The sequence below is a fragment of the Pipistrellus kuhlii genome, unplaced genomic scaffold (genome assembly GCF_014108245.1).
Source record: "Pipistrellus kuhlii isolate mPipKuh1 unplaced genomic scaffold, mPipKuh1.p scaffold_m20_p_18, whole genome shotgun sequence".
In the NCBI taxonomy this organism is placed as follows: domain Eukaryota; kingdom Metazoa; phylum Chordata; class Mammalia; order Chiroptera; family Vespertilionidae; genus Pipistrellus; species Pipistrellus kuhlii.
Genome location: NW_023425493.1, coordinates 24,533,795 through 24,558,237, shown reverse-complemented (window position 1 = coordinate 24,558,237; position 24,443 = coordinate 24,533,795). Strand labels below are relative to the sequence as shown.

General features: G+C 54.1%; 1 protein-coding gene across 8 annotated transcripts; it reads right to left on the bottom strand.

Annotated features, from left to right (window-relative positions):
- Positions 1 to 43: 43 nt before the first annotated feature.
- SMG5 (SMG5 nonsense mediated mRNA decay factor) lies at positions 44 to 24,419 on the bottom strand. 8 transcript variants are annotated; one of them, XM_036442380.2, is made up of 22 exons: positions 24,183 to 24,418; positions 19,820 to 19,918; positions 19,310 to 19,433; positions 18,809 to 18,965; positions 16,676 to 16,765; positions 15,282 to 15,371; positions 14,519 to 14,597; positions 13,803 to 13,928; positions 13,599 to 13,667; positions 12,952 to 13,160; positions 12,198 to 12,332; positions 11,457 to 12,053; positions 9,901 to 10,076; positions 8,887 to 8,962; positions 8,029 to 8,204; positions 6,886 to 7,044; positions 3,979 to 4,038; positions 3,478 to 3,637; positions 2,988 to 3,078; positions 2,169 to 2,243; positions 1,464 to 1,602; positions 44 to 1,335 (listed from the first exon to the last, which is right to left on the bottom strand). In XM_036442380.2, the coding sequence occupies exons 1-22, from the start codon at positions 24,254 to 24,256 to the stop codon at positions 1,252 to 1,254; spliced, it is 3,045 nt and encodes a 1,014-aa protein (XP_036298273.1). In that variant the 5' UTR covers positions 24,257 to 24,418; the 3' UTR covers positions 44 to 1,251. The 8 variants fall into 8 exon arrangements, with proteins under 8 accessions (XP_036298273.1, XP_045439247.1, XP_036298277.1 ...); XM_045583291.1 differs by having other exon boundaries at positions 19,352 to 19,433; XM_036442384.2 differs by lacking the exon at positions 6,886 to 7,044.
- Between the last annotated feature and the right edge of the window lie 24 nt (positions 24,420 to 24,443).

Here is a 24,443-nt window from a genome sequence, read left to right as displayed (position 1 = left end):
TCCAACCTCCCAGTAAGACGGCAGAAAGGCACTGGAGACGGGGTGGGCTTCGGGGTCTTTATTAAATGATGCTTTAGCCTCAGTCTGTCGGAGATTGGGAGGGGTGACCCTATCTCCCAGGTTGTCCCAGACTTGCTGTCTTGGGAGGAGGAGGCAGGATGTCTGCTCTCCTCTGAGAACAGCCTGGGAAGCTAGGCTAGTGCTGGGGTGAGGGGCAGCAGAGCTGGGACCCCCACCCTCAACCCCTGGGCAGTGATCCACCCACAGCCCCTCTCGCTGCTCCACTCACTGTCCTGAGCTATCCATGATCTCTGCTTCCAGTCACCACATCCCAAGAGCGAGCCCCAGGCTGAGCCCACCAGGCCTCCAGTCCTGGGGTGGGCGGAGCAGGAAGCCCATCAGGATTGGGGCTCCTGACTGGGCAGCTTCAGAGGCCTCTCCTTCCGCTAGTCGAGGGGGTGGTGGCCTCAGACTGCACCCCCTCTCCCCTCACTGGCATCCCACTGGTGCAGCACAGCAACCAAGAGCACAAAGCACAGTGACTGTGGGACTGGCGGGCACGAGAACCCTCACTGGCACAGGCCAGACTGCCCGCAGCTGCTGGCGAGGCTGCTCCCTGCCCTGGAGGCCAGGCAGCGGGAGAGCGGGAGTGGGGAGTGGTGTGCAGCCCAGCGGCACGGGAGGGGGGCAAGCCCGGCCCTCGTGCAGCGCAGCCCGCTCCGGGCCCTCTTCGGAAGTCCCCAAAGCCCCAGGGCGGCCCGGGCCCCACGAGGGGGAATGAGAGCGGGTGGTCTTTGAGGAGGGAAGGGTCTGCAGAAAACCACCCAGACACCTGGTGCTACCTCCTCTTCCCAGGACTGGAGGGTCCAAACTCCTACCCAATCCCCCCCTTTTGTGAGGAAGGGCCTCTTCTGCCCCCCTTCCCCAGAGGTCCAGGAACCACTCTGGGGAAGTCAGACACCACGCCTGCCGCCCGCCTCTGGGGACAGCAGGAGGGTTGAGCAGGAAGGCTGACTAGGGGCCCACAGGCCTCTCCTGCTCCAAATACTTTCCTCACTTCCTGACGTCGTCTTGGCAACAGGGGGCGCCCACCCTCCCAGCTGGCTCCGGGGCCCTCCCTCGGCCTGTGTGCAGCTGGGCTTCCTCCTGAGTGCGTGCGGAGTCTGTGGAGGGGTGACTGCAGGTGGTGTCCCAGCAGCCAGAGGGCAGGAGATCTGGAGTCAGCCCCACTGCAGGGCTTGGGAATCAGTCTCAGCCAATCTCCTTCCACTGCTTGTAGAAGTCCAGAACATTCTTGATGTCCACACTGGCATGTGCAGCGGCCTGCAGGGCAGCCTGTGAGGGGAGCAGGAGAGAGGGGTGAGTCTCCTGGACTGCGGACAAGTCGCTGAGGGGCAGGGGTGACGAAGAGGAAAGGGCCCCCGCCTGGATGAGGAGGGAGCCTCCTCGGGCACCCCACCCACCTGCATCGGGCCCGAGAGCACGCTGGGGTTGTCCAGCGGGAGGCCTGTGATGATGGTCACCATGCCGCCGGGGTCCTCCTCACCGGCCCCCTGGGCTAGCGTCAGTTGTTTGCAGCTGTCCAGGATCTTATAGAGGGTCCTGGGAGGAGAGGGGGTGGGCCAAGCCCCCATCAGCACAGCCTGAACACCGGGATTCCCAGGGCACAGGGAAGCTAGGGGGCAAGAGCAGCCAGGCAGCCGAGGCAGGAGGAAGCTGGCACCGGAGGATGTGCCTGGGGAGTGGGCAAAGGCTCTGAGGACACCAAGCCTCAGCGTCTGAAGGCCGCAGGGAACCGGGTGCTGGAGCAACTCCTTCCTCCAAGGGGAGCCTTGCAGGAGGCCCCGGGCTGGTCCTGCACCTGTGCCAGTTCCTTGGCCCTGTCCCCTCCCCCGGGGAGTGGCACGGGGAGCGAAGGAGGCGGCTATCTGAGGGTCTAGGGTAGGGGTGTCGAACTCAATCAGAGAAGGGGCCAAAATCTAAAATCCAGCCTAAATCGTGGGCCGAATGGTTTACTGAACAGTCATAAACTGTCATTGTGATGGAAACGCAGCGGAGTGCAGTGATGACAGCGCGGTGCGGGCCACATTGCAAGGCCTGGCGGGACGGATTTGGCCCGCGGGCCTTGTGTTTGACACATGTGGTCTAGGGGGAGGCTGAAACGTTACCAGGCATCTGCATCCTGTCTCTTCAGCTTGTGTCGCTCAAAGCTCTTCCCCACCTCCTTCTGGCAGCGAATGTACCTGCAGAGAACGCAGTAGAGTGGAGCTGGGGGCCCTTCACACAAAGCTGACCATTGTGGCTCAGGGCCTGGCTCCACGGGAGCAGGAGGGGGCACAGCGCTCCCATCACAGGTCTGCTGGGAGCCATTCCCAAGTTTCCTGGCTGCTGGCTCGCCTTTCTTCCTGATAACATCAATTCCTCGGTTCCCCCCAGGGCAGGGAGCTGGGAGGGGAGAAGGGCCAGATGCTTTTCAAGTCAGGGCTTCTGGAGACAAGGTCCAAACAAGTAGGCTTTGTACAGCTTCCTGGCAGATGTGGGGGTGGGGCTGGGGTGGGGTGTCAGCTAGCAGGGAGGCCAGAAGGAAAGGCCTCTGTGGGGGAGCACCTACCTGCTGCATCTGATCACGTGGCTTCAGTGGGAGGTGGGAAGCCCCCAGCAGCCCCAACCCCGTGGCAAAGGTGCCACAGCCTGGAGCTGGGGTTTGCTCCCTTCTCCCCGAAGATGCTGATCTCATGTTCGCCCCAGAGGCAAATGGTCAGCGGGTCAGTGCCCGCCCCGCCCCTGCCCCCTCCGCCCCGCCCCCAGCTCCTGGCCCCTCCAATCACCCTCTCTTTCAGCACCTGAGACCTTGGCTTATTAGGTCTTTGGTTTTCCCTCCAGCAGTGAGCACACTGTGCGCAGGGACTCCCAAGTGTGTGTTTTGTCCACAAGAGAAACAAGCATTTGCTGTCAGAGAGACACGGGGCTCGGTGGCCCGCACTCACCTGTTCCCTTTTTTAAACTCTGCCTCTAGGTATCGGATTCCGTCCCGGGCCCCTGGGTGCTCCTTCTTCAGCAGATCCAGGCCATCAATCACTGTGGGCAAAGGGGGGGGGGAACAGATGAGCTCGGAGTCTGTGACCCGGGCTCTCAGGAAGCAGCCAAGCTCCTCCAGCACCCACTGCAGGAAAAGACGGCGGACGTGGCTCCGACGGGCTCCTGAAGTCCTTCAAAAGCATAACCTGCTGCCAGGCATGTGCTTGGCAAGTCACCAACTGCTTCCATTTAGATATTCTCCCGTTTCTCCCAACCATCTTGAGAGTCAGGATTTAAGAGATCATATCCATTTCACGGATGAAGTGACTGAGGTTCAGGTTGGAAGTACTTGACCAAGGCCACTGTGTAAACTGGGCTCCAAATAAAGGTCTCAACCCCAAGCCCAGAGTTCCTTTAAGCCGCCTTCTATCCGCCCTCCCGCCTCCTCAGTGTGCTCACCTGTCCTTGGGATGATGACAATGAAGCGGCCACTGGTGGCCAGCTGGCGGATGATGGGGAGGTGGAGGCAGAGGGCCTGGGTGTCAGGAACGAGGTAAGGTGACATGGCTGACTGGGCCTTGGGCTGCTGGAGGCTCCCTTCCAGCTGAGAGACCTCGAGCTGGTGAGAGAAGGCATAGTGGGTGGAGCTGTGGGGCTCCACAGCCTGGCAGGGGGGAAATGGTTCTCAAAGGGGACAGGGGACTCCTACCAATGACCTTGGAGGTAGAAGGTGCCAGAAACAAGGCTTAAAGCAGAGAGAAAGAGAAGAAAAAGAGGCAGAAGTGAAAGCAGCAAGACGTCAAGGCTCTGTGAAGAAGGGGCTCGGGAGGCAGGCTGGGAGGCCACGAAGGTAGTAATCTGGGCAAAGTGGGGGCCACAGGGGGACAGGGGAACAGCTGGAGGGGTGAGGGTCTGCCAGTGGGCGTTAGGCAATAACCAGATCTGGAGGAAGAGGAGCACCTGAAGCCGTAGCTGGGCCATGTCTCTCATGAGCCGGTTCCGCCGAGCTTCCTCTTGCGCCTGCAAAGGAAAACCAAGTGCTGAGAACCAAGTGCGGAGCTTGGGAAGGGAGCTGAGGCTGGGCTCCTTCCTCCAGCGATCAGACCAAGCAGAGTGCTGGGTCTGAAGCAGGACGGCTCTCTGCTGCTCCTGCTAAGTGAAGAGAAGAGAAGCATGGGAGAAAAGCATGGCTTCTCTGTTCCAACACCAGGAGGGAGGCAGCAGCCAGTGTGCACTGTCACACACAGGGTCTGAGCTCTGCCCTCTGCCTTCTCCCTCCCAGGGGATAAATACCCATGCACCCCATCCCCCTGTCTTTATCACCATCCATTTGCCAATTTCTTTTTGTACATTTTTACTGATTTCAGAGAGGAATGGAGGGAGAAAGAAACATTAATGATGAGTGAGAATCACTGCTTCCCCTGAGGATCAAGCCCGGACCCAGGCATGTGCTTTGACCCAATTCACAGGTCGACGCTCAACCACTGAGACACACTGGCCAGGCCACTTGCCAATTTCTTTTTCTTTTCTTTCAATTTACAGTGCCTTTTACTTAATCTTTGCCATTATTTTTTTTAATATATTTTATTGATTTTTTTTTTATAGAGAGGAAGAGAGAGGGATAGAGAGTCAGAAACATCGATGAGAGAGAATCATCGATCAGCTGCCTCTTGCACACCCCCTACTGGGGATGTGCCCACAACCAAGCACTTGCCCTTGACCGGAATCGAACACAGGATCTTTCAGTCCGCAGGCCGAAGCTCTATCCACTGAGCCAAACCGGTTTCGGCTTTCTTTTCTTTTTTTTTAAAATATATTTTATTGATTTTTTACGGAGAGGAACACACACACACACACACACACACCTCACAGGACTGCTGAGAGGGTTAAACGAGAGGTCAAATGCAAACCTAGGTTTGCACATAGAAAGCTCTCCAGAAATGACAGATGGCGTGGCAATATGACAATGACCACACTGCTGCTGCTGCTAGGGTTTGCAAGCCTGAGGCTCAGGCAGAGCAGGAGGCAACCCCAAAAGGTACTGTGGCCCACGTCCAGCTTGGTCTAGGGGTCCCACACTGCATGAGAGGCGCTCTCAGATCCTCCCTGTCCCCAGGATGAGTCTTCAAGAACTTCAGGCTAAAGGAAATGCCTGCAGCCAAAACCGGTTTGGCTCAGTGGATAGAGCGTCGGCCTGTGGACTGAAGGGTCCCGGGTTTGATTCCCATCAAGGGTATGTATGTTGGTTGCAGGCACATTCCCAGTGGGGGGTGTACAGGAGGCAGCTGATCAATGTTTCTCTCTCATCAATGTTTCTAACTTTCTATCCCTCTCCCTTCCTCTCTGTAAAAAATCAGTAAAATATATTTTAATAAATAAATAAAAAAGGAAATGCCTGCAAATCTTCAACATTTTTTAAAGCTGTGCAACTTCCCCGTAGTTATTTTTGTAATCCCGTGTTTTCCCCTGTGGAACAGCAACGAAAGCCTTAACACAAAGGGTTTGTTTTTAGCGAAATGTCCTTGCTTTTAAGACAAGGAAGGGAGTTTCTGGGGAGCCTGTACCCCTTCCCCAGGCAGACCATCCGCAGGAAGGGTGTGCGCGGAGAGGCAGGCAGGGAGCCCGGGCTCAGGAAGGAAGAGCATGGGCTGCCGAGTCCCGTGCCAGACGCCACTGCCCCGAGCTCCGGGAGGACACGCGGCCCGGACTGCGGGCCCCGGCCGCTGTTCAGAGCATTAGCCGCACACAACAAGCTCTGCCTTGTTCGGGGCTGCACCCCCGTGACCAGAATACTGACAAGCCTGACCCAGAGCAGACTCCCAATGAGTATTCATGGAACGAACTGCTGAATGGAAAAGAGGTAACACCGGCCGCTTCCTCCGGTTTGGACCCTGTGGGATGGGATCAGGCCTGGGATGGAGGCTTCTGCATGATGTCTGATACCAAGATCCCTCCACTCCAGGGCGGGAACCGTTTTTCTGCCAAGGGCCACTGGATATTTATGACATTATTCGAGGGTCATACAAAATTACCAACTTAAAAATTAGCCGCTGGCCCTGCTAGGTTTGGCTCAGTGGACAGAGCATCAGCCTGAGGACCAAAGGGTTCCAGGTTCGATTCTGGTCAAGGGCAAGTACCTCATTTGCAGGCTCCTCCCTGGCTGGGTCCTGTCAGGGTGCATGCAGGAGGCAACCAATTGATGTGTTTCTCTCACATCAATGTTTCTGTCTTTCCCTCTCTCTTCCACTCTCTCTAAAAATTAATGGAAAAATATCGAGTGAGGATTAAAAAAAAAAAAAATTAGCCCGCTAAGCCAGCTGGTGTAGTTCGGTGGCTGAACTCTCCCTTTCTCTCTGAAACCAATAAAAAGTATTTTCTTTTTTTAAAGTAGCCTGCTATATTTGGCCAGACATTTAATTAACTCACTCCTAATGCCTTGGCAGGTCTCACATAGACTTTCCCCCTGCTCTATACCTCTCCATCCTTCAGTCTCCATCTCTTGGGAAGGGAAGGAGCATTTGCTGTGATAATGTGTCTGGTGCCTCACAGGTATTATTCCATCTTCACAACAATCCCCTAAAGCTGGTTCCACTGCTCTGTGACTCACTCCGGTCAGACACAGAGGACAGAGATGGCCCTCACCCCCGGCAGCCTGGGTACTGGCCCAGGACCATCTGCCTCTGCTCCAGCAACTCTCATTCGTGTCGTCAGCCGATCCCTCAGGTCCCCTCCCGCCTCCTCTTCCCCCAGGCTCGGTGTCCCCCACCCCAAGCACTACATTCTTCAGTCAAGGCCACCCGTTTGAGGCTCTTCCTCGGGCTTCTCAGGGAGCCCAGAGGGAGCAGAGCGGCGGGTGGGCTGACTCACCATGCGGAACTGGGCCTGGGCCTGCTGCAGCATGCTCTCCTGCTCCGACTGCGCGGTGCTGACGAAGATGCCCACCTCCGAGCTGAACTGCAGGATGCTGCCTTGCAGGCGGGCGACGAAGTGGCCGAAGCTGCGGATGCAGCAGATCCGCACGACGGACTGTGAGGAGACACACAGGAGCCGGCCCAGCTGAGCGGGGCTGCCCTCGAGCTCCCGCCTCCTGCCTCCCTGCTGTGCCAGCCGCCTCAGCGACAAGTGCTCCTCGGACAGGCTCACGGTCTGCGGGGGAAGCGGAGCACCGAGGCGCAAAGCCTCCAGCTGCCTGGTGAGGGTGAGCACGAAGGGCCAGGAGACACACGGGACCCAAACCAGGGCTCAGGCTCAGAAGGAAGAGCCGGGCTCTGGGCTGGGAGTGGGGAGACCCGGCTTCTAAGGGAACTGAGTTTCAGTTCCTCCGGTGTAAAGTGAGGGACTGAGCTACATCAACATTCCCCACTCATTTTCTTATTAGCAGAACCCTCCTTCCCCATCGAACAAAAATCTTACCTGAACCTTAAAACATGAAACAGACTAAAGCCCAGTTGCTCTGGTCACAGTGGGAGCATCCAAAAGGTGCGTGTCAGAGGCCTGGGAGGCCCGTCTGCTTGCTTCCCTCTGCTGCCCCCAGATGGCCCATGTGGTGACACAGATTCAAGGGCAAAAGTCCCTGCACTAAGTGGACAGCGTATGCCCTTCCAGCTCTAATTCTCTTAATTGCTTGATGTTCAATTCAGAGAAGGATGGTGCACAGTAGAAAGAAGCTGATAAAAGATTTCAAAGCCCTAGTAATTCTCCTGTTCTGTCCTCTACGAAAGATGGAAAAGGGGGGGAAGACTTGTTCTACAGCAGGAGACCACCACCAACAGACCCAGGACAGTGTGCCAAGAAGGAAAGACAGCTCCAGCGACTTACTGATAGACTCAGCCTGAAGCCCCAAGGACACTCGCCCTGCCTAGGGGGTGTGTGTGTGTGTGTGTGTGTGTGTGTGTGTGTGTCTGTGTCGGGGGCAGGGGATGCTTCCCTGCCCGCTCCAATTTGAGCCCTTGCTTTGCTGCTGTGTCTGACTAACAACACAGCTTGTGGCCTGAGAAATAGCGTCCTCACCTCCTCTAAGCTGCTGAGCAGGGGCCGGTCCGTGTCAAAGTTAAAGCGCCTGTGGGCCGCCCGGAGGGGAGGCAGGTTGCGAAGTGCCATGTCCTCTGGAAGCAGCAGGCTGGAGGGGAGGTCAGGCAGTTCACAGCCTTCGAGAAGCTCGTGGACCTCGGGGCACAGGGCCAGGCCTGGGGAAGAGAGGACACATGAGACCACCGGCCCTGGGGAGCCTTGTTTGGAAATTCCCAGGCTAATGCAATAGGGCACCCCCCAGGACGGAATGGGGAGATGGCGGGAGGAAAGGAGAGAGAAACACATGGGACTGTCAGAGCTCTAGAAGCCCAGAGCTGGAAGGGCTGGAGGGGAAGGGCAGGGGAGAACCAGGAGGCCGCAAGCTAAGGCTCCCTGACCACAGGGCAATTGGTTACACTGGGATGAGAGAGAGGAGGGGCTCCGGGGGATAAATAACCCTGGATGAGTCCAGTGGTGGGAGAAGGTGGAGACTTCCCATTAGAAGATGGTAGGAGGAAACAAGCCACACAGATGAACTCTGGAGGTCAAGGTCAGTGCTCAATGACCAAGGCACCAGTGTGGCACCAGCAACTGGGCTGGCCTCCAGGCTCCCCTCACTCTGCTCTTGCCCACTCCACCGCCATCCCCAGGGAGCACCCTCCCTGGCAGACCAGGCCACCTGCCCACAGTGAGAAACCAGAGAGGCCAAGGCCACAATGACTGCTATGTGTGAGGGAGGCCTGGCAGTGAATCCCATTAACCTCCTTACCCCAAGGGCCGGGTTACCAGGAAGGGGGATGGGCTTCGAGGGGCCAATGAGGGAGAGGGGGAGGAGAGGAGTGCCAGGGACTCACTTACCAGACTCCTGGAGTTCGCCAGCAGCTGGCAGCAGATTCAACAACACGGAGAGGCGGTTCCACAGACTCTGAGAGCTCTGGGGAGAGAGGCAGGAGAGGCCTCAGCCAGGGCGGGGGTGGCAGTGAGCAGGAGAAGCGTGCCTGCGCCAAGGGGTCTGTGGAAGAGCAAACAGGGAGCTGGTCCCGTGCGGGGGTGAGGAGCCCAGGGAGCCTGGCTGGACTTTACCACCAGCGGAAGGTTTCCCAAGAGAAGGCAGGAGACCAGGAAGGCCTCTCTGGACCTTGGTGAGGGGTGGAGGGGGAGCCAGACCATCTGAGCACGTCTCCCGGTCTAGCACGAATGCCCACTGGGACACCGCTTAGGGATGTGACCTCCATCTCCATCTTACCGCACCTCCTCAATGACAAACAGTAACTAAGTAAGCTGCCGTCAGGCGTAAGCACACACCCAAGGTTGTGCCTGGCCCTGACCCTGTCTCATCTAGGGCAACCTGCAGGGAGAAGGGACCACAGGGCAGTGTGCTAGGAGGCAAAGAAACACTGGATAAAAGCCTCCGGCCACTAGAGGCTCTTATCCAGACCAAGACTCTGGACCGGAGAGAGGCCGCCACTGCCCAAGCCGGCCCTCAGCCATCAGCCCCGACACCATTCCAGCTGCACGACTAAGCTATTCTCTGAGTGGCCGTCCTACTCTGGTCTGAACTCCCACCATTCCCCTCTCCCCCACCCCCATTCAGACGCGCTCCTTTCCCGAGACTCTGAACACATCCTCTCATCAACATGAATCCCAATGGCAGGCACCACCTCTGGCACTGGAGAGACAAACAGAGTACGCAGCTCTCTCTCTTTCCCATCCACACAATCTGCATTCCAGGGCAAAGGGCAGGCCCAATCCTCCTCCTGCGGAGTGCGGGAGAGCCCGCAGAGACGGGGTGCGTGGCAACAACTCTTACCACACCATCGGGTGGGACTCCTGGGCCGCGTCCTGACCTGAGGCGGCCGCCGAGGGACACACCTGTGCGCACACGATGATGAGGTCGGGGTTGGTGCGGAGCCAGTCCAGGAAGACTTTCACAGCAGGAAGCAGGCCTTCCGCCATCAGGACTTGCAGCTTCTCCTGGATGCTGCGCTCGTTCCGACAGGAGTGCCCACTGGACTCGCTCGCCTCTGACTCGGAGCCCTCCTCAGAGGCTGGTGGGTGAACAGAATGCGATGACTAATGGGTCTGTGACAGCAGGCTTTCGCTCTGTGGGGGGACTAATGGCTCTGAAGAGTTTGGATATGAAAGGAATTACAGACCCCTGCCTCATTTTTGCAGGCCTGTAACTTTACTTTTTGTTTTTGAGAGGGAAGGAGAAGCATCGATGCGAGAGGGTAACATCGACCAGCTCCCTCCTGCACGCTCCCTACCAGGTATCGAGCCCACAACCTAGGCATGAGCCCCACCAGAAATGGAACAAGAAACCTCTCGGTGCATGGGACAATGCTCAGCCAACTGAGCACACTGGCGGGGCATTAGCTGGCTGCTTTTAATGCATAAGCCTGGTGCCTTTTCTTTGGCCTGGTGTCTTTTAAAATGATCCTTCTAGCCTCAAGCTAATTTGTGAGACTGGTCTACAGCTATCCTCAAAACAATATTTATGAAGTGCCTACTCTGTGCTAGAAGGCAGGGCCGATAGAAAGCTGTAGGGAGGGAAGGAGAAGAGCGGCACAGAATTAAAATAACTACTTGCAGCTCCTAGGTCTTCAACTCTGTAGGCTGCACACAGTCTATTTCCTCATCTCTCTTACTGTCATTATTCCCACACCAGGTACTGTGTCAGGTGCCAGGGATAAAACATGTACCGCCCAGCCCTCAGGAGGCTCACAGGCCAGGAGACAAACCGATAGTTCCACTAGAGGGGAAAAGGCCAGAAGTGTCCTAATTGCAGAGGCTAGAGGAGCCACCCCCTAACTGTGAAGGCCCAAACCAAGGAACTTTCAAGCTAAAATCTATAGCGAGTGAAAATTAGCCAAGCAACAGGCTCCGGACAGGAGGAAAAGCGTGCTCCAGACCGAAGGACCACGCACAGCAACTTGGAGGTACAGCGTTTGGAGGGACAGTAACTCTCCCGCCAGATTGCTGCGAAAGTTCAGTAAGACAATCCCTGAGGAAGTCAGCCTGGTGCTTGGCATAGAGTAGCTTCAAGCAGTGCTCACTGCTGTGCTGCTGGGTGTCCCCTCTGCAGGGAAGACACTCAGCAGGTCAGTCTCACTCTAATCCACTGGTTTTTCTAACTTTCAGGAGCCCTGGCGGGAGGACCTGGGTGGCACCAGGCAAAGAAACTGTAGCTGCACTTGTCATGTGGAGGCAAGCCCCAAACCACAGGGCAGGTGAAGGGAAAAGGTATGAAACCATGAAGGAGGCTGGGGCTGGGATGAGGAAGTGAGCGGAGAAGGGCTCAGAAGAAATTCCTGGCTGTGCAGAGGACCCAAGGTCAGGCAGCAAAGGCGGGGTGAGGTCTCAGACAGGACGGTGGCCTCTCGGGTGAATGCTGAGGGCATGGAGGTGCAGACAAGAAGCCCCAGTACCTGGCTCTGAGGGCTTATCCACATCCCCATTGACACAGGGCCTGTGGCCGGCCAGGCCGTGCGGGTCCGCGCTGGGCTGGAGGAGCAGGTTGCTGAAGGTGGGGGCCAGTCGGAAGCAGCGCTTGGTCTGGAACATCTGGGTGGACATGGCTTGCAGGTTGCTGGCGATGCTGGCCTCACTGGGGCCCAGAGGGCCATTGAGGGACTCGGGAGCCTCTGACCTGGCCCGAGGGGGTTCCAGGGCTGGGGACCGTGTCCCTTCCTCATCCTCCATGTCTTCCAGGTCCGATCGGGACTCTTGGCTGTTCATTTCCGAGTCTGTTTCAGCATCGAAGGCTGTTCCCCCACCTTCAAGACTCTTGTCGGAGCCGCTGTCGGAGCCCTCGCTGGCCCGGGCCGAGTCACGGCTCGAGTCAGATTCAAAGCCCTCGCTCAGGTCGCTGTCATCGCCGGCTTTGGGCAGGTGGCGGTGGCGGCGCCGGCGGCGGAGGCAAGAGAGGCGGGAGAACTTCCGGTTCTTTCTGACCTCGCCCTCCTGCGGGGCCATGGGAGGAGGCTCTTCCTCCTTCTCCAAGGGCTCCTTGGACTCTGGTTCATCTATGGAAAGAGGCTGGTCAGGGGGCCTAGGGACAAACTGGAGGCGGAAAGCTGGAGGTCACCGCACACACCACCCCGCCAAGCCAGTGTTCCCTTCCAGGTCCGCACGCTCCCGTTCCCAGGCACACCCTCCCAGGCCTGTACCTGTGCCATCGCCCTGGAACGTCGGGACGGGATTCTCCCCCTCTTCCTCAGCCTGCAGCCGTATGTTGACATGATTGACGAGGTGGGAGAAGAGGGCCAGGGTAAAGGCAATGGCTGCACTGTACTGCTTGGACCCTAAAGCCAGGAAAGCCAGGCATCATGGGCTCAGGGCCCTGAGAGGGAGGGGGAACCATCCATTCCAACCCACATCACTTACTCTCAGTCCTTCCAAGGATCAAACTCTCTCTCAAAGCTTCTGAGGTAAGAAGAAATTCTCAGGTCTCTGCACTATCATCCTGTAATCTAGAAGGTGCCCGCTCACCCGGCGCTTCCTCACGTAAGCATATCCCCTCGTCCACCTCCTCCTCCCTCGCTTTGATGCCTCCACACAGGCTCCTCCCAAACCCCAAGCACCTTCACATCCAGCCCTGCCTCTCCTTCCTTCCTTCCAACCTTGTTCTACATTCTACCAGGAAAAGTTTGCAGAACTGACCCTGTGTCTGCCTGGGTCCTGGTCAAGGGTGTGTGTTTGAGAGAGGGAGTGAGGAGGAGGGAGAGGGAATGGCTGTGCCTTGTTCATTCATCGGGAGGTCCCTTAGGGTAAGGCGCCTTGTCCCTTGCTCCCCCACAGCCAAGCAGTGCCACAGGAGGGAAAAGGCTGCTTGTGGAAGGAAGGTGATAAAGCAGCAGCTGCAGAAAAGGGTAGTGAGGATCCCAGAGGCCGGTGGAGGAGAGAAGAGGGACCAGAAGTTACCTGCTCTCTTCAAGCTGTGCACACCCATAAGGCAGACGACGACCATCTGGAAGATTAGAAGGTCCGGGAGGAAAGCGTATCCACTCTCATACTCCTCCTCATCCTCACTGGCCAGGCTGAGGTTGGGGGAGGAGGGCAGGTAGAAGAGACAGAGGTTGAAGTCTTCCAAGACTGACTGGCAAAGCGACGTGAGCTCTGAGTCCACGGAGCTGTGGAAGGGCAGAGTGATAGGGAGGTTAGTGATGGAGGAGGAGGCAGGAAGAAGAGCTGGGAATACAGGATTCCAAAAAAAGACTAAGGAATCCTGCAGGGAAACTTCAGAGGACAACAGGGGACTCAGTGCTGCGCTGATCTCTGCAGCAGACAAAGGCACAGGGAAGGGCAGGCACAAAGTGGAAGCGATGTGAATGGGCTTCCATTCAGTTGCTCCTTCAACATCCAACAAGAGCCCATTCTGAGCCAGAGGAAGAGCTGCCCGGAGAATGGGCAAACAGTGAGGGACGCCAAGAAAAGGCTAACCAGATGGAGAATTTCACCCGAGCAGCAGAATTCAGCAGCTCTGCCTCCTCCTTAAGCATCCTCCGAAAAGAAGCTGTCATGGACGGGCTCACAGGACACAGCTCCTGCTCATGCTCTCTTCCACTCACCTGCTTTTGGGCTGCAGGAGGCTCTGCAGGTACATGAAGTTCACCAGCAACCTCTTGATGTCTTTACATCTGAAACGAGAGGAGCCGGGGTGAACGCTGAGTGGCTGCAGAGTCCCCATGGCCCCACTGCACCCAGTGCAGCCAGAGGCGCGCGCACACACACACACACACACACACACACACACACACCCAGCAGGCTCTCACCGCTTCTTGCTGGGAGAGAGTTTGCGAGTCTCACACTTCTTCAGCTGGTGGTACATTTTGGCTGCCTTGTCAAACAGCCTCTTGAGGTTCCCATAGGCCCCCTCAAAGGACACTTCTGATTGGATGCTGAAGGAGGCAGAGGAAGCTATTGAGTCTTCCCCACAGGGACACGGGAGGGATGGGGTGGAGTAAGGTGGGGAGGGGTGAAGAGGGAAATGTCACTCTGCCAAGGATTTATAAAACAATGTTTCTAGTAAATAGAGGCTGTTCCCTCCCCATTCCATATACACTCAGGATGGGTGTCTCTCCCCTAATAAAGCACATGCAAACACCAACTTTTATCGTAACAGCTGAGTGTCAGATCCAGGGAAGCTAGTCCCCTATATATCATCACTGTCACTTCAAAACACTGAAGCTCTACAATTCTGAGGTTCTCGTCCGAGGACACTTTAGTAACATTTCATCAACTCTGCCAAATTTGTTTCCTTCTTTAATAATACAGTGGACAGCTATTTTAGCTGCCCAAGTGCCTACAAATCCAGGTGGCTGTATAAACAGCAGCAGGAGTGTCAGGGGGCCCTGGCAGGAGGGACCCCTCAATCTCAGGATTCCCCTATGTCAGGCAGGAGCTAGAGAAGGGAAGACGGGAAGAGAGAAAACGAAGCAGGGACGGTCTGGCCAAGAAAACAGGGTCGGGGAGAGTGGCGGGTACTCACCAGCGCAGGTAGCAGTACATGGCCTCCACGTTATAGTACTTGCTGCCCGCAAGGGTGCCCAGCTGGTTGAAGGGCATTCCTGGGGGGAGAAGTCACACAGCTTGTAGCCACAATACTCACCAAAGCTGCCAGGCCCAACCAAAGAAAGCATTAGAGAACTCTTGGGGAGGAAGAGTTGGGCTTGCAAGTGTCTAGGTGACTAGCAGCTTAATCTTATTCCTCCAGGAGATTACTGATTATAGACTTACTTCCTATTAGCCTATTCCTGCCTGGCCAGCCAAGGAGTTCAGCACTGATGGGTCCTATTCCTTCAGCGGTAGCTGTGACTCTTCCAAGGTTGACAGAATTCCATGGAGCCTTCTCCCCGAGCCCCACTCAGTTTCTCACCTCTGCTATCTCCTTCCTCTAATCCCCATCTCTCCCTGCAATGGAGCCTAATCCTTTCTCTTCTTTTTGTCTCCTGTGGGGGCAGATGAAGTAGTCTCCTCTTTCTACACAGACTTCAGGGACAGGAAAGCCCTCTTCTCTCTTCCTCCTCCACTGCCTCCCTCCTTCTTAGTTCAAGACTTTCCCATTTCTCTTTCCCTTCCATCATCTTCTGAGTGTGCAGTACAAGAGGGAGAATGCTTAACCGAGGTGAAGTCCTAGAGAACTGAGTGAGGTAAGGACCCAGGGGAATGAGGATGGCCTACCTGCCATCTCAACATTAACTTCCTCTTGGGAAATGATGCTGGCTGGGAGGCCGGAGCAAGGGTCCACTTACCAATCTGGGGAGCTACCGACAGGGCCTGATAGTAAAATCTCTCAGCTAGCAGCTCGGTGTCCACGCCAGCTAACTCATTCTGATATCGTGCTGCAGGAGAGAGGATGGAGAGAAACACGATGATGCCATATTTCACAGCCTCCCTCACCTGGGAGTCCCCTCGGAGGAGCTGTGGTAGGAGCCTGGAAGGAGGACACCTGAGCTAGGAGGCAGGCTGCTTGGCGCTCTCTCTCTCTAACTTCCTGATTTGAGAGAGAGAGATTGTCGTATTGTTCTACCCATTTATGCATTCATTGGTTGTCTCTTGTATGTGTCCTGCCTGGAGATCGAACCCACCCTGGCATATTGGGGTAATGCTCTTACCAACTGGAGCCATGGCACCAGGGCTCTCTGGCAAAGTCTTTTTTTTTTTTTTTTAATTTATATGAGGGAGAGAGAGGGGAAAAAAAGAAACATCAATGTGAGAGAAAAACATAGATCAGTTGCTTTCCGTAAGCACTCTGACCGGGGACCAAACCTGTACCCGGGCATGTGCCCCGACTGGGATTCAAACCTGCCACCCTTCAGTACAAGGGACAATGCTCAACCAACTGAGCTACGCCAGCCAGGACTCTCTGGCAAACTTAAATGTGCATGGCTAAAGGCGAATTATTCAATTTTCTCCTCCTCACTGGTAAATTCAAAATGTAAAGGGTATTTAGCAGTGTAAAGCAAACAGGCTCTTTTTGATTATCTCTTGCCAATGAAGGTAAGCTACAGTGTATATAATTAATTGGAAGGACCTATGATAACTTGGTTCTGCAAGGCAACTGCTCAGTTCCAGAGAGGAGACATTACTACTGATCCTTGGTCAGTCTAATGAGAAAGGCTGATTCTCTGCGCACCCTCCTCTGAGGGCTCCGGGAGTGGGCTTGGGGCAGGAAGAGAAGCCTCAGGTCAACAAAAGATAATGACCCAACAGCCACACACCAACTGCCTAAGGAGGACCCTTTGTCTGTTAGGACTAGAGACCCAGGAGGCATAAAGAAACCACTTTTCCATTCTGAGAAATATCTGAAGGCAAGTAAGTCCTCCCTGAGGCCTGCCTTCAATTCCTCTAAGAATCCATAGATTTTTTTTTTTTAAAGGAGACAAGTAAAGCTTCCTAACACCCTACTAAAACTGAGTTAACACTCTGACTTTCTCAAAATTCGAAAACATTTTCCTTCTTCCCGTATCCACTGATCCTTTCCAATTCACAGAAGAGCCATGAAAAGAAGGGAGCATTGTAAACAGATGAAAAGGAAAAGGTTATCAGGCCCAAACTATTTCTGCTCTTAGAGCAAGCATGTCAAACTGAAGCAGCTTGAGCCTGTCCTGAGCCTAAACAGAGAAAATGAAAGGTTCATGCTTACACAAATCGCCCAGGTACACTAGACATCGGTGGCATGCCATCTGTGCCCAATCCATCTCCTTCCCCGAAGCAGACACTGGCTTCTTGCATCCTGAGAGAGCAAGGAGAAAAACTTATGAGCCTATCCCTCTTCCCCCACCTATGGGGAAGTACCTTTCCTAGGCGGAGAAAGGAACTCATAGGACAAAGAAGACACTCATCCAGGACACAAGTAGAGACACAGGTTTGCAGGTAGGACTCCTTCACAGGACAGGAAGAAACTGAAGAGAAGGGCTAGGGTCCTCAATTTAGGATAGCTCCCGGGGAGAAGGTCATGTGAAAGGTCATCCTAGGAAGGCTTCTTTCAAAAGGAAGAAGAGGTGAGGCTCAAGTGTCAGGACAGTTGTGGGTGCCCTGGGTGGAAGATCCCCACATAAAGGCAAAGGGTTCGGGTAAAGAAGGGAAACTTGCCCAATGGGATGTGACTGAGAGCAAGGGAAATGCTCCTGGCTTCTGCCTAGGAGGAGGCCACAGGGACGGCAGCAGACTGCAGTCTACCCAGGAAGGAGACAAGGTGCGCTGGCCTTGCCTGAGGAAGGTGGTGGAACTTCAGTTCAGAAAGCCTCAGCTTGCTGAGAGGCAGTTCCTCCTGTGCTGGGCACTGGTCTACGTGTTACATTAATGTAGCTGAGCTCGCCGAAACCGGTTTGGCTCAGTGGATAGAGCGTCGGCCTGCGGACCGAAAGATCCTAGGTTCAGTTCCGGTCAAGGGCAAGAGGGGGTGTGCAAGAGGCAGCTGATCGATGACTCTCTCATCGATGTTTCTAACTCTCTATACCTCTCTTGTCCTCTCTGTAAAAAAAAAAATCAATAAAATATATATATATAAAAATTTTAGCTGAGCTCACAGGGGCCCTATGAGGTGGGTTAAGTGTCAGAGCCAAGATTCAAAGGGCAATCTGGCTCCAGAGACATCCTCTTGTCTATTCCACCTTGCAGCCCTTCTCCTGGGTGTGCAGTTCCGTTCTGAAAAGCTCTTCCTATGTTTTCTACAGAGACACCTCTTAGTTAGCTGAATGGGGAAAGTGTCAATAAAAAGAACTGAAGTGGGTTTGGGAACCAACTTTTTGAAGTAAGGGTTAGTCGTCTTTTTTAGGCTATGAACCCTCTAGCCATCTCGTTTAAAACCTATGCATGCTGTCTCGGAGAAATGTTGTTTCATTTTTTTTTTTTTTAATATATTTTATTGATTTTTTTCAGAGAGGAAGGGAGAGAGATAGAGAGCTAAAAACGTCGATGAGAGAGAAACATTGACCAGCTGCCTCCTGCACACCCCCTATCGGGGTTGTGCCCGCAACCAATGCACATGCCCTTGACCGGAATCGAACCTGGGACCTTTCAGTCCGCAGACCGACACTCTACCACTGAGCCAAACCAGTTTCGGCTGTTGTTTCATTTTTAAACAATGGTTTTAAATGCACAAAATATAGAGCTATGCTGTGCTTCTAACCAGAAAGTGCTTCCGGGTGGTACACAAATGCAACCTTCATCTCTGACACACAATGTCCATTGCCCGGAGAGGGCAGGGTCAGAGGGCTGGGGAGAGAAGGGAGTATAAAAAACAAAGGGAGTTGGAAAAAGAGGGAAGGAGCACTAACCAGTGGCCAAATAGAAGAGAAAATTACCAACTAGAAAAGAAGGTATAAACTAACTACAGCTGCCAGTGCCTGCGATGGCTGAAAGAGATTTGCATTATGTTGAAAGAATGTCCATAATATCCCCAACATTCCTAAAATTTTCCGTACTTTCAAACACTGGGAAACAATCTCTGAAGTTCAAAGAAACAGTGCCAGCCAAATTCAATGGGGAGAAGAAAACAAATTCTAGTAATACTTCCTTCCAGTGCCAGACCTGCTCTAGATCATTCCACCCCGCCTCCTCCTCACTCCGCACCAGTCCACAATCCCAGATCAACAGAGGCCTCTGTCTTTTTTTAACATCTTCACCCTAACCCATCTGCTTGTTTGGATAAATTCAAACTTCATGAACCATTTGTAGGTCTTGCCAGAATGCTTTCTGCCTGGCTGGGTCACAGGTGACATGAACCCTGGGGGATAAGACCAGAGACAGAGGCCCACCTTCAGGCTTCACTAACCTATGAGGGGGTCGGTGACATGGGTCCAGTCGATGCAGCATTGCAGTTCCAGCTGGTAGTGGGACTGGATATAGAGAAGAAGATGCTGGTAGAAGCCAATACCAGCCACCAGGTGTGTCCTGTAGGCACATTCCAAGGTGCTCCGGCTGTGGATATGCTAGAGAGTTGGAAAGGGAAGGGGCTAAGCAACATGCTCAGAGTACTGCTCCCCACTCCATAACCTTTATCACCTCACTGAGGAAATAAACTTCTCTTCTTGGCTCTGGAACCTTATCCATGTCTCCTCTCAATCACAAATTACCCCAACACCATTAGAGGTCTGGGATCAGGCTCCCTCCTCCCCAATCCTAATTCTACCTCAGGCCCTGCCTCCTTTCTGCCATCTCTTCCTTAGACCCCCCCATCTCCAACCACACTCTGGCCCACATTCCTACTGTCTCTTGTTCCTTAGCTTCTCCTCTTTAGACAAATTTCTTCCCAAGACCTAGGATCTCCCCTTACCTTTTTGTTAGTCTTGATAAGCTGGATAACTTCGTAGTACACCTTTCTCCATAGCAGCTCCTCAGCCTTCCTCCCGTAGTCCACTGGGTGCAGGAACATAAGCTTGACGCAGAGCTCACGCAGCCTGGAAAGGTGCAGAGGAGCATGAGAGCGACTGCCCATTACTTGGTGAAGGACACAAGAACCGAGAGCAAGGAGGCATTTGTCAACACCCTACCCACAAATCTCTGGCCCCCCAACCGACATCCAGACCCAGCGAGTCTGACCCAGGACAAAGGTAACGCCAGAGGCAGTAGGAACCCCCAAAGACACACAGGAGCAGTAAGAATTTTCTTCCCCTGCACACTTCTTTCTTCTCTGCCTATTTGTCCCATCATTTCCCCCAGTTCAATGCCACCCCATGGCACCAGTCTGTTAGATGCAGAAGCTGAAAACAGAGGGAGGAGAGAACGTGTCTATCCCTGTGTGACAGGGTCTCAGATGACAGAGACAGAACCTCTCCCGGCTTACTTGTTCCTCAGGCTCACGTTCTCTGGCTTGAACACTTCTTGATAAGCGGTTTTGTTGCAAAGGATGAGGTCCAGGCGATGCACAGCCTCCACGACAGCCCTGCAGAGAACACAGGCAAAGAGCCCCTCAGCCATGAGCACGTCCACCTAGGATGCCAGGCCCTGACCTCAGGCAAAGCTGAAGAATCGGGGGTGGAGAAATGAGGGCGTTGCAGGTTGAGCTCCATAAAAACAAAATGAAGTCTCCATCTAGACAGAGCAGCACCCCCGGGGACAGCTGGCAATGACAGAGACATTTCTGATGGTCACAGCTGGGAGGAGGAGGAGAGGAGTTGCCACTATCATTTAGTGGGTGTTGCAAGACACCTCATAATACACACAACAGTCCACCACAGTAACCATCCTGCCCAAACGCCAAGTGCCACGGAAGAGAAACCCTGCGTTACGGGAAGGCAGACTCTTCCAATGGCAAGAGCACTGGCTGTGATCCCAGGCAGAAAAGCTAGGGTTTGAGCCCTGGCTGTGCCTTACTAACTCTGTAACTTTGGGCAGCAAATTACCTGACCCCTTTAAGCCTTGTTACCACATCCATAAAAAGAGACAAAATAATAGCAGCTGTCTCAGAGTGCTATTGTGAGAATTAAATAATTTCTATACAGCATTGGTACATGGTGGGCATCCAATAAATAATGGTGGAATTAATAAATTATTCTATCTCTGACAGAAAGGAAAGGCATTCCTAGTATAAAATTGTACTTTGGAATAGTGGAGTATGGGAAAATAGGGTGGAGGGTTCCTGAGCTGCCTTATCTTAAGGTCTCCTGGATTCTGATGAAGGACTCGTTTAATACAGAGACTAGGTTATGGAACCAGGCTGCCAGGTTCAAGTCCTGGTTCTAATGTTATATTACCAGCTCTGTGGTCTTGGGGAAAATACCTAACTCCCTTATGTCTCAGTTCTCCCATCTATAAATTGGGAATAGCATGATCACCTATTTTGTGACGATTAAATTAGTTAATATAAACAGCATTCATAACTGCCTCACATATGGTTAAGTGTTCAATAATAAGTATAAACCCCCATCTTTCTTGCTGGAAGGCTGAGGAGGAGGCCCAGACACTACCAGAAAGGCCATGGAACTCTCTGGACGGCTAAGAAGCACCAGAGGTGGGTGTCATCTCCGGATGAGTAAAACCCCGAGGGTGACAGACAGCAGCTGCGAGGACAGATGAATCAGGCATGGCTCTGGACACAACAGCAACCACAACCAAAGAGGGGTGACACCTATAACCAAGACTGTTTCCGAACACTGAAACCCGTGCTCCGGGGGGAGGTGAGCACCCTGTGGGGTGCAGGTGGCCCAGCACAAAGAGCGGCCCTTTCCAGGCGAAGCGAGCACCAGGGCCCAGCTGAGTGGTGGGATGGCAATCGAGGCCTTCTCACAGGCAACTCTGAGCTCAGCTCCTCCGCAAACACCTGTGGGCTGCCGAGAGCCGGGAGCCGAGCCCTTTAGCCAGCCTGGCCCTGGACGCCAGGGCAGCACATGCAGCCATTGGTGATTTACTGCACACCAGCTCAGTCCTCAGGGCAGGGTAGACGCATATACATGTGTGTATTTTTAAGGACAGGCTCCAGAGCTCTCCTTAGATTCTCAATCCCCCAAAAATGTTAACAACCACTACTCTAAGGTCAACCAAAATTCTTTTTAAAAAAATATATTTTATTGCCGAGACCGGTTTGGCTCAATGGATAGAGAGTCGACTTGGGGACTGAAGGGTTCCAGGTTCGATTCCGGTCAAGGGCATGTACCTTGGTTGCGGGCACATCCCCAGTAGGGGGTGTGCAAGAGGCAGCTAGTCGATGACTCTTTCTCATCGATGTTTCTAACTCTCTATCTCTCTCCCTTCCTCTCTGTACAAAATCAATAAAATATATTTTAAAAAAAATATTTTTATATATATATATATATATATATATATATATATATATATATTATTGATTTTGTACAGAGAGAAAGGGAAAAGGATAGAGAATTAAAAATATCGATGAGAGCAAGACATCGACCAGCTGCCTCTTGCACACCCCCTACTGGGGATGTGCCCGCAACCAAGGTACATGCCCTTGACAGGAATCGAACCCGGGACCCTCCAGTCTGCAGGCTGACGCTCTATCCATTGAGCCAAATCAGCCGCCTCTTGCACACCCCCCACTGGGGATGTGCCCGCAACCAAGGTACATGCCTTTGACCGGAATCGAACCTGGGACCCTTCAGTCCGCAGACAGACGCTCTTTCCACTGAGCCAAATTGGTTTTGGCATAACTGCAAATTCTTAAACCTGAGAGGACTCAGGACTTCCTTCTCCATTCCCCATCAGACCAAAAATTCCTCCACAAAAACTATCCAATGCCTCATGCTCTACTATAATCCCAGGCCAAGCACAGTGTTAAAAAAATATAGATTTTAGAAGTTAATTGGCCTAATTAATTGGTGCTTATATCCCTTCCAGCATCCCTTCTCCAGCTGCCTTTTCTTCTGAAGTGCTTAGACCATTTCAGAATTTCATTTCTATAAACAGTCACACTATGGGAATGTCCCAAATGTACTAAAGCTCAGTGATAAGTCTAACAATATCCTCATACTGGGCAGAGAAAGCAGTTCCTTCCACCAATCACCACTGCTATAATAAAAAACAAAAACAGCCGAAACCGATTTGGCTCAGTGGACAGAGTGTCAGTCTGCGGACTGAGGGGTCCCAGGTTCGATTCCGGTCAAGGGCATGTACATTGGTTGCGGACACTCCCCGGTAGAGGGTGTGCAGGAGGCAGCTGGTTGTCGATGTTTCTCTCTCATCAATGTTTCTAGCTCTCTCTTCCTCTCTGTAAAAAAAAAAAAAAAAAATCAATAAAATATATTAAAAAATAAAAAGTAAAAGTAAAAACAGAGTTCTGCTGCCTCACATTCCCACCCTATCAAAGCCAACAACACACAATTACAAGCAGAGATAATACCCAGGGGCACACATGTAAACCACGCATCAGTCCTGGGAAGGTAGTGACTTGAGAAAGAACTACATTTGAGAACGATAAAGGGACGACCAGAACCATTACCAAAAGCAGAAGACAAGGAAGCCTGCAGCCCCTGCCCACGCTCTGTGTGACAGGCAGCACTGACGGCAGCAGCGCCAGGCACACGTGCCACCCCCCAAGCCCACTGCTCGGGGCAGCCCACAGTGGGACTGTGGGATTGGGTCACTTTTCTATTCTGGGAGCCGCCTGAACACCCCCGTCTTCTGGTTTATAAAGCCAGAGCAGGCAGCTTGCCTACTCAAAGCGGGAAAAGACAGCATGCTCTTGACTCTTTTGCTATCAAGATGGGGCGGAGGGCTCTGAGGGAGGGTACAGTCTTCTCACGCAAACAGTTCTGTTCAGTAGGGCCTGAGCCAAATGAGAACTGCACTCCCTACTAGAAAGCAGAGAACTCCACCTGATCTCTGTGTCCATTCTCGTTCCATCCAGTCCTACAGCCCATGTCCCAGCTGCCTCACACAAAAAATCCTTGGCCCCGGGGTGGGAAGAGTCCACACAGGCCTGTTCCCAACAGAGGGCTGAAGACTGAGGACTGAGCGTAACACTGGAAATCAGAAACCAAGCACGTAAGTTGCCTGGCGAGGGACTGTGGTCATGAGGTTGGGAGGAAGGCCGGCGTCGGGAATCCCCAGGTGCCCTGACATGGGCTGCCCCGACCAAGGAACACTCTGGACTCGAGGTCCTCGCTGGCCCAGCACGCAGTCTTCAGGCCTTCCTTTTCATTCAGATTCCCAAAAACTAGCGCCGTAAGAGGTCAACATGTATCAAGTGGAGATCTTTCCTTTTAAGGATGAGGAAGCGCGGGCCCAAGGTCACACACACAGTGCGAGGGGGTAAGGCCAGGACCCGCACCTGGCCCTCCTGGTTTCAGTTCAGGGCTCTTCCCAGGAAGTCCTACGCGGGGTTCTTAGGGCCATTCTCCTCCGGGTTTTTCTCCATCTCTGACTCCACCCTTTACCTTCCCAACCCCTCAGTTCCCACCTTCTCACCCCAAACCCGCAAGGCTCGGCGCCCGCCCCGGGCTCCCCGCGCACCGCGCAGGGGACTCCTCCACGTGCTTCCGTCCAAACCTCCCACCCACCCAATTCCTCCTCCCCGCGCCCGCCCGGGTACGGGCCCCGCCCCCGCCCTCTCCCCGCGGCTCCCTCCAAAACTGCACCCTCCGCCGCCACCCGCACCCCGAGCCCCGCGCCCGGGGCCGCCCGCCCGGAGGCCCCACCCCTCGCGGTGCCCTGCTTCCCCCCCGCAGGTGCACGCACGCCCCGGCCCCCCTCACCGGTAAAGCCGCTTAGTGTGAAGGACTTTTGCTTCGGGTTCGCTGCTCTCCCCTGCGGCGGGGCCTTGGCTCATGGTGCCCGGATCCGGAGATGGTGCCCGGTCACAGGCTCCCGCCGCCCACCGCGACAGCCGCAACTGCAGTCTCCGACCGTAGCCGCCACCACGGCCGGCCCTGCTCGGCCGCCATCGCTGTAAGGCGGCTGCCGCGACAGCTCCTCCTCCGCCCGGCAAATCTCGCGATACCGGCTGCACCTTGGCC

Excerpts from the sequence above, each read along its gene's own strand:
- SMG5 (XM_036442380.2), bottom strand. The coding sequence starts at position 24,256 with ATGAGCCAAGGCCCCGCCGCAGGGGAGAGCAGCGAACCCGAAGCAAAA. Across the intron at positions 12,054-12,197 it reads GTTCCAGGGCGATGGCACAG|ATGAACCAGAGTCCAAGGAG; the intron begins GTACAGGCCTGG and ends CTCTTTCCATAG. Across the intron at positions 2,244-2,987 it reads GAGTTTAAAAAAGGGAACAG|GTACATTCGCTGCCAGAAGG; the intron begins GTGAGTGCGGGC and ends CGTTCTCTGCAG.